A 16,646-nucleotide genomic window follows, 5' to 3' on the forward strand; every position below is an offset into this window, starting at 1 on the left:
CCACTATACCTCCAGTCCTCTCAGAACCCTGCACTGAGCGGAATGAAGGTATAGAAATAGGTGTCCCAAGTACTTGCGGCTAATCTGCTAGTGGTACACCAACATTGGATTTTAGCAGACATATTTCCCTACCCCAGTTGCTAAACTGTCGAAAGAAATTTGGTCCCAGCCATCCACTTGTTCAGCGTCTGAATGCTAGCTTGGCCAAATTTCTAGCACTGCAACTGCTGCCTTTTCAGATGGTAGACTCTGCCCCCTTTCATGAATTTGTGGAATGTGCAGTACCTCAGTGGCAGGTTCCCAAACACCATTTCTTTTCACGAAAGGCCATTCCGGCTCTCTACCAGCATGTAGAAGGCAATGTCTTGGCCTTGTTGGACAGGGCAGTCAGCAGTAAGGTGCATATTACTGCTGACTCATGGTCCAGCAGGCATGGACAGGGATGTTACCTTTCTTTCACGGCACACTGGGTAACTCTGCTGGCTGCTGGGAAGAATGCAAGACAGGGTTCAGTATTGTTGGAGCTTGTTTCACCACCACGACTCAAAAATGCTAGTGGTGATTCTGCCACAGCTCTCTCCTCCACCCCCTCCTCTTCTTCTTCCTCTATGGCCTCTTCCTCTGCAGATTTCTCCTCTGAACCAGCAGTGCTCCATAGGCATTCAAGGGGCTACGCAAGCACTCAGGCAAAAAGATGCCATGCGGTGCTTGAATTGGTCTGCTTAGGGGAAAAGAGCCACACTGGGGCAGAGATTCTGTCAGCTCTGCAGGGGCAGGCTCAGAGGTGGTTGACGCCACGCCAGCTTCAGCCAGGAATGGTGGTATGCAACAATGGCACCAACCTCCTCTCCGCACTCCGACAGGGACACTTGACCCATGTTCCCTGTTTGGCTCACGTCCTGATTTTGGTGGTGCAGCGGTTCTCGAGCAGGTACCCTGGCTTACAGGATCTCCTGGTGCAGGCCAGGAAAGTCTGTGGTCATTTCCGCCAGTCATATAATGCCAGTGCTTGGCTGGCTGACATTCAAAGAGAATGCAACCTGCCCAAGAACCACCTCATTTGTGAAAAAACGGCCGTTTTTAAAACTTTTTTTTTGCATTGATACATGTTCCCTTGGGCAGGACCCGGGTCCCCAAACACTTTTTTTTGACAATAACTTGCATAATAGCCTTTAGAGTCCCATAGACTTTAACGGTGTTTGCGTGTTCACACAAATTTTTTGCATGTTCTGCCGCGAACCAAACCGGGGGGTGTTCGGCTCATCCCTAATAATATAATCCCCACTTTAAGTTTTACTTGTGACAGTTGTATAATGCATGTGAAATAACTTATCCACAGCCCAGTGTCATTAAAAGTAATGTTCCAATATGTAAGACAATATTTGTAGTTTTTTTTTAATCCACATGAGTCACTAACGATAGGGTTTAGCACATGGTGACACACAGTATTGGCCCCACTGAGCTGTGTGTGACATGCCTGACATTTAAAGCTGAACATTCAGCAGACATTTTATGTCAATTTTGAAAGGTCATATTTTTTACCTTTAAGCAATAGCTTAGAGCTTTTCTATATGGTTATCCACCCACTGAGAAATCCCATCTTGAATCAATGGGGAATAAGGGTCAAGTCTCATGTATTTCCATTTTGTACAATCTGTGGCAGCGTACAATCTGTGGCAGCTATGCCTGCTATTTCCCCAACCATTGGACGGGTAACATCTCCTGTGTAATTCTTTGTTCAGTTCAATTACATTGCCACTTGTAGTAGTGGGAGTAGCCGGGCATCTTAAACTTCTGGTCTTGAACCACCTACTAATATAGCATTATTTGACCGACCAGGAGACTACTAGTCTGTCCTGTCCACAATGATATTACACTTTAATTGACAGGCCAGGAGACTGTCTATACCTACAATCCCACCTATATATGCATATATATATGCCCACTGATTCAACTTATTTCCATTGTATGATGGTAATTGTAGTCTGAAATAGCGGGGATGAACACTAATGTCGCGTACACACGACCGGACTTTACGGCATACTTTGTCCTGCGGACTTTTCAACGGACTTTACGAATGAACAACCAAAGTCCGACGGATTCGTACGTGATAACGTACGACCGGACTAAAACAAGAAAGTTCATAGCCAGTAGCCAATAGCTGCCCTAGCGTCGTTTTTTGTCCGTCGGACTAGCATACAGACGAGCGTACTTTTCAACCGGACTCGAGTCCATCAAAAAGATTTGAAACATGTTTCATTTCTAGGTCCGTCAAACTTTTGGGGAAAAAAAGTCCACTGGAGCCAACACAGGATCGAATTGTCTGAAGGACTCCGGTTTGCTGAACCAAGTATGCCATAAAGTCCGGTCGTGTGTACGCGGCATTACAGGAAGTGAGGTCAGCTCTTCCTGTACAGCAATGATGTCACAGGCTTTTAAAAAGAGAATTTAGCCAAACGTGAGCCAAAATGTTTCTGTTTAATTTGGGAAATAATAAGAAGTACTAGGGAGATTCTAAAACCATTCCTGAGCCTAGAACTATGATTTTAGATGTTTATATGTATAAAGTTACTTGCAACAGTGTACCTGTTCCCACTTTTGCCGCAGCAATAAGGAATTGGGGAAAATCGGTTGCAACAATAGAATGGAAAGCATTAGTGTGGTAGTGGGGTGAGGGACTACAAACACAAAATACAATCCCCTATTCACATACAGTACAGAAGGCATCAGGCACTCACCCATGTGATGCTTCATATTCTCCTCCTGACACCTTTGCCTCTTATACATACTGTTCCTTTTGCTCACAATCAGTGTCATCTAGCAGAGAGGTGGCTTTGCCTTGCATTTGTAACAGAATTTCTGGTAGGCATAGTAGTGAGAGTGGGAGTGAATGATTAGGGGTGTTGTGGAAGTGGCAGTGGTAAGAGTGGGGGAGGGGACTGTAAGGCACTGTGGTGAGATGGGGGCATGAGGCACAGTGGTGAAAGGAGGGAAGGGAATGTTTGCAGGTGCGGTAGAAGGTTGATGGATGGAACACTGTGAAGGGGTGTCAGATGAAGAAAGGAGAATGATTTCCTGTGTATACATGCTTCAACAAGGCTGCCAGCAATATGGCAATTAAATCCTGTGCATACACAGCAGTGGCCAGTCTGTACTGCTACTACAGAATATGTACATAATTACATATACATATTGTGATATCAGAAACTTGGAGTTGATGTCCTGCAAATGCACAATAGTGGCAATACAGACCAGTCATTACTGTGAATGTGCAGGATTTTGCTCCCATATTTCCGACATCAGTATTGTGCAGAAACCCACTGCAAGCATGGCAGTGTTAAGATGAGATACAACATGGAGTTAAAATATTAACATGTAACAAGATGGAGTCATCAGGAAGCTATCCCAACATGACTTTTAAATGAACTATTAAGCCGTGTTCACATGACCGGTTTTGCCATCGGAATAAACTCCGAAGGTTTCTCCGATGGAACTCCGACAGAATTCTGCGCAAGCGGTCTTGAATACACACGGTCACACCAAAGTCCGACCGTCCAGAACGAGGGGATGTAAAACACGTACGACGGGACTAGAAAAAGGAAGTTAAATAGTGAGTAGCCAATAGCTTCCATCTCATACTTGCTTCAGAGCATGCGTTGTTTTTGGTCCGTCGGAACAGCATACAGACGAGCGGTTTTCCCGATAGGAAATGGTTCAGTCGGAAATATTTAGAACATGTTCCATTTCTAGGTCCATCACAATTTTTGAAAAAAAAGTCTGATGAAGCATACACACGATCAGAATAGATGATGAAAAGTTTCCGTCTGACTTTTTCTGTCTGACATTCCGCTCGTGTGTACGCGGCATAAGTGAACTGTGTTTTACCTCTTGTGTTCTGAGTTCTTTCATGCGAGCGGCTGACTGAGCAGTACATGGCTGCTTAGAGCTCCGCAGACCCCGGGACCTTACAGCTACAAAACAGCAAGTCACAGCTGCATACCGATTCCCAGAAGTGACTCTTATAATACAGGGACTTCAGGGCACATCTTAAAAAAAAAATCAAAGCTTAAGTCTGTAAAAAGCCAAGAAGCACTGACTAGAACCGCAACTAAAATAGTGGCAGCGTCATCCTCCCGCTCTGCTCTCTCACAGAAACAGGCACAGACAAGGATTTATCCCTCCACTCAGAGAGGTGAGCTGGGTTTTGATTTTGGGATGACTCCCGTTACTTTACAGAATACCCCCTGGCTCTGACAATTTGAGCGAGTATTACAAAAAGCTTTACAAAACACCTCAGATACAATTACTGAGAAACTCATGCGGGAGATTCGTGAGGTGGGCCGTTACACCTCTGTTCTAGAACAGAAGATGGATGAACTGGATGTTATTTCCACTAAGCATAACAACGAATTAGAAGCCCTCAGGGAAGAAAATTTTTCCCTCAGTACCCGACTTGAAGACTTCGAGAACAGAGCTAGGAGATCTAATCTTCGTGTCCGTGGCATTCCTGAGGCCATAGAAGACCTCCAATCTACCATCACTGCGCTCTTTCAGGAACTAGCTCCATTGATTTCCATAGAACGCCTAGAGATGGACAGGATTCATAGAACCCTGGCTCCCCGAAAAGATGATTGCCCCCCCCAGGGACATTGTAATAAAACTACACTACTTCTGCACCAAGGAACAACTAATGGAAGCAGCCCGCAATAAAGATTCCTTGATCTTCCAGGGATATTGCTACCAGGTATTTCAAGACCTCTCACAGCAGACACTATTGAAAAGAAAAGCGATGAAGCCACATTTGCATATTCTCCAGCATCATCATATCTCATATCGTTGGAGCTTCCCTTTCACTGTCCACTTTTCCCACAAAGGCTCTTCCTTCACCTGCAAAACAGAAGATTACCTTATTGCGGCAATTCATGATCTTCGCCTGTCAATACCAGAAAATACAGCTGAGGGATCCAAACATCAAGCAACTTCCAGCTCTCCCAAAAATGTACAGGGCACTTTCAATCTTCCAGGTCATTCGGGCACACACAAGAGGAGCCGCTTTTCTTCACCACTTCACCACCACCAGCTCCAGAAGAACAGATGGACTGATGTTTTTTCTTATACGTGATATCAGGCCCTAAGGGCTTGTCCTTTCTTTAAATCACATATAATGTAACCTCACCAGTAATTAACCCTGAGACAGGCCTTACACCCTGTTTCAAACAAAGGTTCTTAATATAAGATAACATAATTACAATACTCAGCATATTATCAACTATTTCATTCAATAGGGAATGATATCCTACCATTCTCCCCTGGGCTTATGGTTGGGGGTTTTAACCCCCTTGATCGACAAGCACAGGGCAGTAAGAACCCATATACAGAAGTATATACTATCTTAACCAAAATCTGTCTTTAAACTTGCTGCAGTGAGCTTGATTGCACCTCTTCTCCCATTATAACCTAAACAATCCTTCCCCTCTGGCAAAGTTCTTTTATTATTGACTAATGCCATCAACTCATCCGCAGAACATTTAATCCCTCCCCCTAATGTTGTTACGCTTTGTTCTATTCTTATCTAATACCTTAACAGTTTTCTATATACCGAGTATAGTAATACTAGTGACCTGTTTATTTTCTAATTATATGGACTTAAAAATGTCTGTCATAATCCTGGAAATAACGCACTGCGCCTCCCAATTGATCCTCAAGTACCCAACACTGTTGATCGGATACTCTTTGGACCTACGGTATCCTTTGGCTGGTGATTTTACACCACCCCCTGGATACTTGCTCCACACCAGAGCCACCTTCCTTCTTTTTACCAAAGCTTCTCATACCCCTTTCTACCACCAGATACTAAGAAACAAAGAAGAAAACTAATGCGTAAAACCAAGACGAGCCAAAGCAGGTAAAGATGACTAAGAAGGCATACGGCAGTGTTCCCACACAGAAAAACAATAAGGTAAATAGAGATATGTGGCGCTAACTCAAAGTGCATAAACGTGATGAAATAAATATAATCCAATTCTTCAAGTAAAGTGCATATGCGTAAAGAACAAAATCACATAAATAAAGTGACTAAACATCCATTAAATTCATAATAAGTGACATCGGATAAATGACAGTGAAAATTCAAGAAAAATGACATCAAATTAATAAACAAATCCAAATGAAGGTGAATAAATCCAAAAATAGTATAAAAGTGCATCGAGATAAAAAAATCACAAATTAAGAAAGAATTTTAAAACCCAAAAGCATATGTCTCATACTCTGGATACCGACTTTGTCGTTGAAAGAGGAACCAGGCAGGGATGCCCCCTTTCCCCTCTCCTATTTGCCTTGGCAATTGAACCTCTCGCACAACTCATACACTCCAACGCGAATATTAAAGGCCTTGAATTAGGAGGTCATCAACACAAATTATGTATGTTTGCAGACGATGTTCTAATTTTCCTCACCCTTAATTTCAGCTCCAAACCTTATTGACACCCTAACCAAATTTGAATCAATATCCAGACTCAAAATAAATCCTCATAAATCCAAAGCCTTAAACATTTCTATTCCACCTGACCTATAGACATTACAAGACTCCCTCCCATTCACTTGGTCGACAAGACAAATTACATAGAAATACATTTACAGCAAATCCAACAAATTTATATACAGCAAATTACCCTTCCATGCTAAATCACCTCACGACCCTAATGAAAACCTGGTCTTCTCTCCCATTAGCATGGATGGGTAGAATTACTGTAATCAAAATGTCAATACTACCTAAGATTTTATATCTTTTTAGAGTACTCTCGATACAGGTTCCAGCATATTTCCTAGGAATCCTACAGAGAAAAGTTTCCCAAAGTTTCCCAATTCATTTGGGGAAAACTTAAACCCCGTCTCCCACAAGCTACCCTATATACTCCCCGCATCCGGGGTGGATTGAGCGTTCCTAACTTCTCTAAATATTTCTATGCTGCCCAATTAGCTCAATTATCTAAATACCATGCCACTAAAGAAATTCCCCTTTGGGTCGCAATTGAATCAGTGGAATGTGATCCTTTATCTACAGCAAATCTTCTTTGGCTCCCACCGGCACAACTCCGGACAATTACAAACCCTAATACTAAACATAGCCTCTCAATTTGGGACAGACTAAGAGCTCGTTTTTGGTCTGCAATCTAAACATAATCCCCTTCTTTCCTTCCTCAATAACCCTTCCTTCTATTCAGCCTGGACTTCTCTATCTTCCTTCACCGCAAGTCCACTACTATCACACCTTTTGCAACATTACGGGAAACACATGCTTTACCTCATAAAGAAACCTTTAGATACTTACAAATAAAACAATTTCTAATACAAAACACTCCCCTAGATTCATCTACCCCAAGCTTTACAATCTTTGAACAAGCTTGCAAATCTGACCCTCATAGACGTGGACTCATCTCTGATTTGTATGCCTAACTATTATCACACACAACTTCTTCCCCCCCATACAACACAACCAAATGGGAAACTGACCTAAACCTCCAACCAGATACACTAAACTGGGCTCACATCTGTCAGACTACAAAATCAGCCACACCGAATATAGTGCTCTAGAGACTAACTACAAGGTCCTTACCAGATGATACCTGGTACCTGCTAGGATATCAAAATTCCTCCCCCAATACCCCGCTAACTGCTTCCAAGGCTGTACCAATCCGGGTACACATTTACACATTTGGTGGAATTGTCCCATAGTAGATGTTTTTTGGTCCGAAATATTCAATATTCTCTTTACCATGTTCAAAACTACAATACTGCCTGACCCAACAGTAGCGTTCCTGACTAACAAGCCGCAAACCATAACACACCGCCAATTCAAACTCCTACTCTTAATAACCATGGCTGCAAAACAAACTATTGCAAAAGCCAGGAAAACAACCACATTATGCATGGTATCAGTCAAACACCGAGTAACACAAGCAAAGATTCATGCCAAAACAGAGACGATCTTATTAGATAAAGTATTCATGTTTGAATGTTTGAATCATTATGGCTTCCATGGATTGAACACCACCTACCACCTGGTCTTGATCACTCACTTATATTTTCCTGAGGATACTTACATATCTCACACATTACCACTTATGTATCATTCCGAACTCACTAACACACCATTCTTTTCTAGAGATATCTTCCCTCCCACTTCCTCTATACATACTTCCCTGTTCACACCATTCCACCTTCCTACATATAAGAATCCAAGCTAATGAACCAACTACATATTTTTAACAATACTTCTACAAAGGAGACACTTGGGATGGTCTGATCTATTATCCTTCTTTATGGGAATAACTAAGCCACATGGATGGCTCTTGGTCCTGGATTGATAACTTACCTTCCCCTACTATCCCGGGGATAAACATCCTTTCACTCTATAAGATAAAGTGTCTCCTCCAAACCTGAGTCTTGATGTCATATTTCATACTTTAGATTACATTTTTCTTACAATATTTTACATGTTTATCTTAATTAGAAAAATATTTTCAAATTACATACTCATATGAAAATATATACTTTCAGTTAAGCTATTGAGAAGCTTTGTTTTCCATATTTGTACATCTTATTTACCTACAAACTCATCATATGATACCTTGTATTGTATTATTCTCAATAAAAATATTTGAAAAGGTAATCATTGTTACTGATGTGTGGGATGTGTGGAATAATGGTTGGAAGCAGGTGAAAAGGAAAGAATGTAGGCCTTGTGCCTTTGGCTGACAGTCTTTCTTTTCTATTAAGGGTTTATTTGTTCTTTTTAACTATCGCTTCTGCTGATTTACAAAAATCAATTAGTATGTAAGCGTCATTTATTCTCAGTTATTGCCATTTATCATTTATGTGACATTTACAATGTTATCTCAGATAATCAGAATTTCCTCCTTTGCCATGGATATGTGCTCAAGATCGAGAATAGTGAGAATAAGGTAGACACTATGAAATGGACAGGATACTGTACGTAAACACGTAATACGCAATATGACATAAAAACTATGTGTTTAATTTTGTACCTTTGTCACTCTGCTTTTGATGCTTTGAGATCCAGTGTACACTACTATTACTCAGTAAACCATACACAGATAGAAGATATACCTGTGTGTGTGTCCTTCATTGCAAGGCTATTCTTAACAGTGGTGACCTTTGTCCTCTGCACCGCCTTTTAACTCCCCGCAACAGGAGGGAAAATTGGCACACCAACTAAGGTGACAACCTTTTCTCATTTACTCCTTTCACTCCTGAGTGGGTAGAGTTGTTTTGGCGAACACAGGGCACGAGAGGTAACACCTGTCTGATTTTCCTTTTCCTTCCAATGTATTTTCTCTGTATGAATTATTGGTTGGTATACCCCAACAAAATGCGTGGGACTTACATAGATGCATGATGTCCATACAGATGATTTTATGTCTCTTATTTTGTTTTACTCTAGACTTTCCAACATCATTCAGCCCTTCCAGTGGCCCATGTTGTGCAGGACTTGTTTTTACTTTATGATATGTGAAGTATCATGGCGTCAATATTTATATGCGGTTTTCAGCATGCCCTGCGTGTATGCGATTCTGTGTATGCATTTTTGTGTTATTCAGTATGTTATACATGATTTCACGTGGTATAGTAAAATGTTCTTTGCCAAGACTGCTTTTTGGTGTACATCTCTCTTTCAAAAACTTCCCCTTTTTGTTGGAACCCATAAAAGCAACACTGTGTTTTATATCCCACATGTTTACTTTATATAGTGATTGGCCTCATTTAAAGTCCCACTGACCCCTTTCCCTTTTCTTTTTCTAAAATTTGGGATGGAGGCCAATTACTTTTGGTGCCTTGGACCACATCATTCATTATCGCTGAAAATGAAAACACATTTTTTTGTACACATTTTTACAGCACTGACATGTGCTAATGAGGATCCACTGATAGGGTGGCACTGATGAACACTCACCCATGGGGATGGGCACTTATGTGCACTATTGGGCACTGATGAGAACTAATAGGGCACTGTAGTGGCACTGATGAGCACTGTAGTGGCACTGATAAGCACTATTAGGGCACTATAGTGGCACTGATGATCACTGTAGTTTCACTCATGATCACTTTAGTGGCACTGATGAGCACTTACTGATGGCTCTGTATGGCACTGATGTGCACTGTAGGGCACTGATAGCACTGTAGGCCACTGATGAGCACTGATAAGCACTCACTGATGGCACTGATGTGCACTGTGGGCCACTGATGTGCACTGATAAGTAGTCACTGATGTGCACTGTAGGGCACTGATGTGCACTGATAAACACTTAATGAAGGGCACTGTAGGGCACTGATGGCACTGATGTACACTGTAGGGTACTTATGGTTATAAGAAGGCCATCACATGAATGGAGGCCATTCTGGGAGGCCATCACATGATGGCCTCCCAGAACTAGCCGGCCGCATCGTAGCCATCCTTCGGCAAAAGTGTGGTCGGCAAGTGGTTAAAGAAAAGGGATTTGCTCTCCAATTTCTGGCATGCCTGCTTATTGCTTAACTGACTATATGGTGAGCCCCTAGAGGGCAAAAGACTCGGTGTGTGCATGGTCTGCTGTGTGTTCTCTGGAAAAGGAAGATAGCTAAGGCTAGCCTATCACCACTCAGAAAGGAACGCCTTCTCTGAGCGAGCTCAAGTTGAAGTTAGAAGAATCTGCTGAGGTTGTTGGTAGTAAATATTGATCACTACCACCCATGCCATGTTGATGGCAGCTTTAGGGGAGAATGAGATTAATAATTCATCCAATGCATCCACACTTAAGATGACAATACGCATGATGCATGGGGATATTAGGATACAGTACTGCGCATGATGGGGGGAATATGTTCTTGCATCTGTGGGAGTGAATTAGGCATTATCCCACATGTGTAAGCACATCTTAATGACACATGACCACCTGCCATATTGCTAATGAACACAGGTGAATCCATAATGGAACCATTACATCATCTTGGACAAGTCCAAAGGAGTGATGTTACTTTTTAAAAATTGCCCTTTCTAAGTACTAATATTTACTTCAACTAACTAAGCCAAATGCTTATAACATATTATTATTAATAGTATTATTATTATTATTTAATCTGAATTTTAATATGAAATTATATTGTGGGGGGGGACATCATTAATTTCCAGGAATTCCTTTCTTATAATAACTATGAGAGTTTAACCTTTGCTATGACTAATTCATTTCAATGATCATATCTTATTACTTGCAATGGCTCACTCAACTATTTTAAAGCAGGGCAGGACAGCTTAGGCCACCTTCAGCCCCAATGTCACCAACTGGTTTTAAGTTCTTGAAGTTAAGCTCCAGGCGAAGAGCTAAATACAGAGATTAAATAAAAATTGAAGGACAGAACAGTGCTCCCTGTATGTATCTTTGTATTGTGTTCAAAAGTGTGTCTTTTAAGGACTTTAAAAGTTAGTTGACTTAATTATGGCAAGATTGTTTGCTCTGACAAGCAATTTTCCACAATTTCTATATAAATGTTCAAAGAAAATTCTGCTGGTGTATGCCCAGCTTTACAGCGGGTCTTGCAGACTCATAGACATGCACTGTAAAACAGAGCAGTAAAATACTGCTATGTGTAGCAATGGAAAGCAAGACACAGTATATGCCAGTGTTTCTCAACTCCAGTCCTCAAGGCACCCCAATAGGTCATGTTTTCAGGATTTCCATTATTTTGCACAGGTGATTTGATCGGTTGCACTGCCTTAGTAATTACTACAGCAGTTTCATCTGAGGGAAATCCTGAAAACATGACCTGTTGGGGCGCCTTGAGGACTGGAGTTGAGAAACACTGGTATATGCAACTGTAAATGTAAAACTAAATATGCACGTACAATACTCTTATGATGGTATTAAATAAACAACCACAATAATAAACTATTTTTATAATAATCACTTTCACATGTAGATTTAACAAATAATTAAGACTATTGTAAATGTTAGTATTATTTCATGGTATCACTTATGATAGTTCACACAGACCACAGAGCTTTGAAAATCAAACATTAAAGTAGAACTCCAAGAATTATCTTTTATTTTATTTCAAACCTACATTGGTTCGGCTTGGGTAGATTTTTCTGATATCTGTTAGCCTTGATCTTTTCCGAGTTGCTCTTGTGGTTTCCCCTTTGGATATCAGATATAGATACTTACATCAAGTCAATCTGGACCAATGTAAGTTTAGCTTTATTTACTCTTACCAATTCATTCAACATGTGCGATGAGACTAAAGCCAGAGTTACTGACTCATACTGAGAGATTTAATGCGACAACTAAGTTAGATTACTTAAATATAATTCACAAGCAGTTTTTTACTACCATTATTACATTATTACTGTATGTGCTTTAGCCTTTGACCAAAAAAAAAACATACGCAGAACTTATAATAATATATATATATTTTTTTTTCAATATTTATTGTATTTTTTCAGCTGCTTGCAGACATATTGTTTGATCCTGTAATCATAGCTTATTTCCTGGAACTCACCAAAGCTCAGTTTGTTTCGTTGTCCTTCAAGGTCTAACAGCCTTACATTACCTGCCATTAGGGAACTAAAATAACTTGTTTTCAAGAACGTTGCCATTTATTGTAAAGAAATCTACTGTCACAGTCAGAACACTGTTAGTGGTCTATTTATAAAGCAGAAAATGTGACTTTCACAAATATTCACTGGTTGAGAGTCATTTGTTCTATTTAATACACATGCACCTCACTCTCCACCAGAGAATATTTGATATAAAAAAATTCCAGGTATGGATAATTTTACATAGTTGGAATGTTCCAGCTTGTCCCAATGTAACTATGCATATACCAATTATGTTAGATCCCTCTAGGAGTTTGAAATCACTGTAGTAGACATTGTTTCTCCGGTGATCTCTACTAGCTTCCTATTCCTGTGTTGATGCAGCTCCCTTGCTGCTTTATAAACACAAGAGGTAGCCTGCTCAGCACAAGGTCATTCAGAGTTCACTTTTCTCAACAAATGTAAAGTGTTCTCTCATTGGTGAGATAGAGAGACAGGGCAATAATGTTATTTCTTTGCTGTGAAGACTTTACGTTTTTGGGCTGAGGTAGCAGCGCTGTGCTTTCTGCAAGATCTGCAGGGCACTGAAGTCCACCTGCATTGACTCACTCCTCCACCCCCTCCCTAGGGCTATAGAATGGAACAGTGGCAATAACTGACTAGGCCTGTAGAAGGAGCAGTCAGCTCTGAGCGAGTAGCCTGCCTGAGTCATACACTGGGTCACCCTCTCTATCTGATGTCACATCCACCTGTGTGTTCCAGATGCACTTTAGAACGGTGTGAGGCAGTCCTGGGATATGATCCAGCGTCCTTGGCTCCCCTCACCAGATCTGACCGTTCCATCTGCCACAAGCAGTTCCTGTAGGACTGGATGGTCACAACTGTGTACACTATTAATGAGCCTGTATTAATTTTAGATCTTGTGAGTTTTTTAACCATTGGTTTATTCAAATTGTACCTTATATGCTGCACTTAGATGGTGCTTTCTCTCCTTTTTCCTTTTATTCTGATCTTCTAGACCTGGTTAACTCTGTGAAAGGCTGCCACTAGTACCTGCTATACTGCAGGAACTCATATGGGACTATAACAGATGTCTAATGGACTTTTACCATCTTCCTTTTTTTGCCCATAATTTCCATAATTTTTGAGGGCAATAATGTCACACTCTCCACCTCGTTCAATCAAACAATGCTTTGCAATAATTGGGAAAATGTAAAGCATTCTCTGAAAAGCACCTGTGCCAAGCAGTTTGCCTCCTATGTTCACAATGCAGCAGGACAGCCACTCAGAACAGGGTCCAGAAGCTAGTGGAGATCACTGTAGTAGCGTTGCCTTCTACAGTGATTTCCAGGTTCTAGAGGGATCAAACAGATATGGTATTTGAATAGTTACGTTGGTCCAAGTTAGGCCAATGTAACTATGTAAAAATGCCATACCTGGAATTTGTCTTTAAAGTCTCATTCTCTACTTTATACTGTAGGTAGACTCTTTAATAATCACCATGTCAACTGTAAATATATTTGTACAGCAGCATTTCCCATCACTCATATTTCAGAATAATTTGCAAACAGAATAATGGCAAATTCTAGTAAAGGGTTGTCAACACTCATTTGCTGCAAGTTTAAGGCACAGCAACATAAGTAAATTTAAACTCTAATGCCGCACACGGTCGGAATTTCGGCCCGCAAAAGACCAATGAGATTTTTTCGTCGGAAAATGTGACCGTGTGTATGCTCCATCGGACTTTTGATGGCCGAATTCCAGCCAGCAAAAATTTGAGAGCATGTTCTTAATTTTCGGTCGGAAAAAGTTTCTATTCGAAAATGTGATCGTCTGTGGCACGTCTGTGGAAATTCCGAAGCGCAAAATCCCTACGCATGCTCGGAGACAATTCAACGCATGCTCGGAAGCATTGAACGTCATTTTTTCGGCATGTCGTGTTGTTGTATGTCACCGTGTTCTTGACGGTCGTAATTTCAATGAACTTTTGCGTGACCGTCTGTATGCAAGGCAAACTTGAGCGGAATCCCATTGGAAAAGCCATCATATCTTTTTCCGACAAGAAAACCGATTGTGTGTACATGGCATTCGTCTAGGTTCACTCTACTACGGGTGTGGGAATGTTTGTAAATTGCATGTGTTCCCACACCCCCTAGACTCATGCAGCCAAAACGTGCTGCTTTTTAGCAGACATGTAGGGGTGCCATTAATTCCTAATGGCACCCTCACACACTTGAAATTGTAACATGTTTTCTTGTGCACAAGACCACATGGTGCCACAGTACCATGAGGTTCTGTGCAGCTGCCCTGCGGGTACATTTTGGGTAAAGGGTCAGGACATTTACTCTGCATTTCCTGCAGATACAGCAGCCCGTTCAAATGAAGGAGATCTATATACGGGAACCTATCCTTACTAGAGGACGTTTATTTTGCTAATGCAGTGTGCATCATAAACTTTTGCCATAGTAGAAAAGGGTTAGAACCCGTGTCATTTTCTTTTTTTGTTTTTATTCTGGTGGAGATATTTTACTGCTTGTCCTAGATACACAACAGGAAGCAATTCCTGGTTGGTTCTTCTTATATCCCTTTATTAAGATGTTTTTATGACTTTTTTTTATTAATAGACCATACATTACATCCATTACATATTTACTAAAAAGTATAGCAAAAACAAAGCATCACAATTGAGAACAAAAACTACCAAATACCATCCCATTCACCATGCAAATAAATACTACTCTTAGGCAAACCTTATGGAATGGGTTTTAAAACACATACTAATTTGGGGGCAGAGTTAAAAAGTGAATAGGACAATTAGTAATGTGAAGTTGCTTCCACCTTAAAGTAATATTAAACCCTACCTTAAAATATTAAGAGCAGCTGATTTAATTACTCATTGAGTATGCAGCTTCTTTATTCTTCTTTATTCTATGTTCCAGTTTAACCTGGTGCAATGACTGCTGGCCAGGTATCCTCTTTCGAGGTGGCTCCTTTCTCTTTCAATGTTTAGGGGAAGCAGCACTGAAAGAGCAGAACCCAGCAGCAGTGAAAGTTGTAAACACATAGTTTACTGGGGAATGTTTATTTTATTGTGCTCCATGCATTAAACTAATGGTTTAATTCTATTTTTATTATCAAAATTCAAGACAGACACCTTTTTCATGATGACATTTAATTAACCGAGTCTATACTATGTTCTTGATCTATACAGAAGACAGGTCTTTGCAAGTCATAGCTGTGTTCTGATGGTTGGTATTTTAATTGCGATGAAGTCATTTTTCGATACTCCAGAACTGTTGTGCACTTCTGCTAGATCACAGCTCTCTGCACCAATACAATGAGATTGTGTTGAAATGTTTCATCAAGGCAAAAACTGTATATTTTATGTGAAAAGCTGAAACAGATTTTACATTTTATTGTTCCAAACCTGTAAATAATCCTTGATAAAAGCAGTTGAGGCCACCTTTGACTGAGGTATGGTATTTCTTGGTGTATAGGACTATTGATCACGTACTTGTGTAAACTTTTGCAATATTTTTAATTACTTACCATGGTTGTTTCAGCAATTGACCCAAAGCTGTTTACAAATATGTTGCATGTGACATTCACCGGTGGTCCTGTCATAAAACAAAAAAAGCAAGTTAAATACAAATAACTGAAACAGAACTTTAACATTTAGAGACAAACTGTCAGCACCGAGAACCTTAAAGCTGAACCTCAGCCTTACCTTTAGACCTGTACAGCTGTAAGGCTCCTTTCTTGTACTGAATTTGCTTACTCATTGTCCCTAGCCCACCCTTTTTATTCATGAGATTTCAATTCTTTCAGTTATGGACACTCAGCATCACATGTTGGCATGCCCCAGACTGGCATTCACCCACTGAGAGGAGTACTAAGGCAGCATTCTGTGATGTATTCAGGAAGCTATGTACAGCACCCTTCTGGCCCCTCCCATAGCCATGAACCACCTATATGGCACAGATAAGCACAGAACCCCGGTGATGACATCACTATACTGTGTTTTAAACTTCAGCTTTAGTTAGTGATCTGGCAATCC

At 40.7% G+C, this 16,646-nt stretch overlaps 1 protein-coding gene across 1 annotated transcript in view; it reads right to left on the minus strand.

The window, feature by feature from the left end:
• GLRA3 (glycine receptor alpha 3) overlaps nucleotides 1-16,646 on the minus strand; it is a 503,536-nt gene that overhangs the window by 277,273 nt on the left and 209,617 nt on the right. The window contains exon 3 of the mRNA XM_073606537.1: nucleotides 16,139-16,206. Within this exon, the coding sequence (XP_073462638.1) occupies nucleotides 16,139-16,206 (68 nt within the window). The remainder of the gene's footprint in view (nucleotides 1-16,138; nucleotides 16,207-16,646) is intronic.

This window comes from Aquarana catesbeiana, linkage group LG01 (assembly GCF_042186555.1).
Source record: "Aquarana catesbeiana isolate 2022-GZ linkage group LG01, ASM4218655v1, whole genome shotgun sequence".
Classification (NCBI taxonomy): domain Eukaryota; kingdom Metazoa; phylum Chordata; class Amphibia; order Anura; family Ranidae; genus Aquarana; species Aquarana catesbeiana.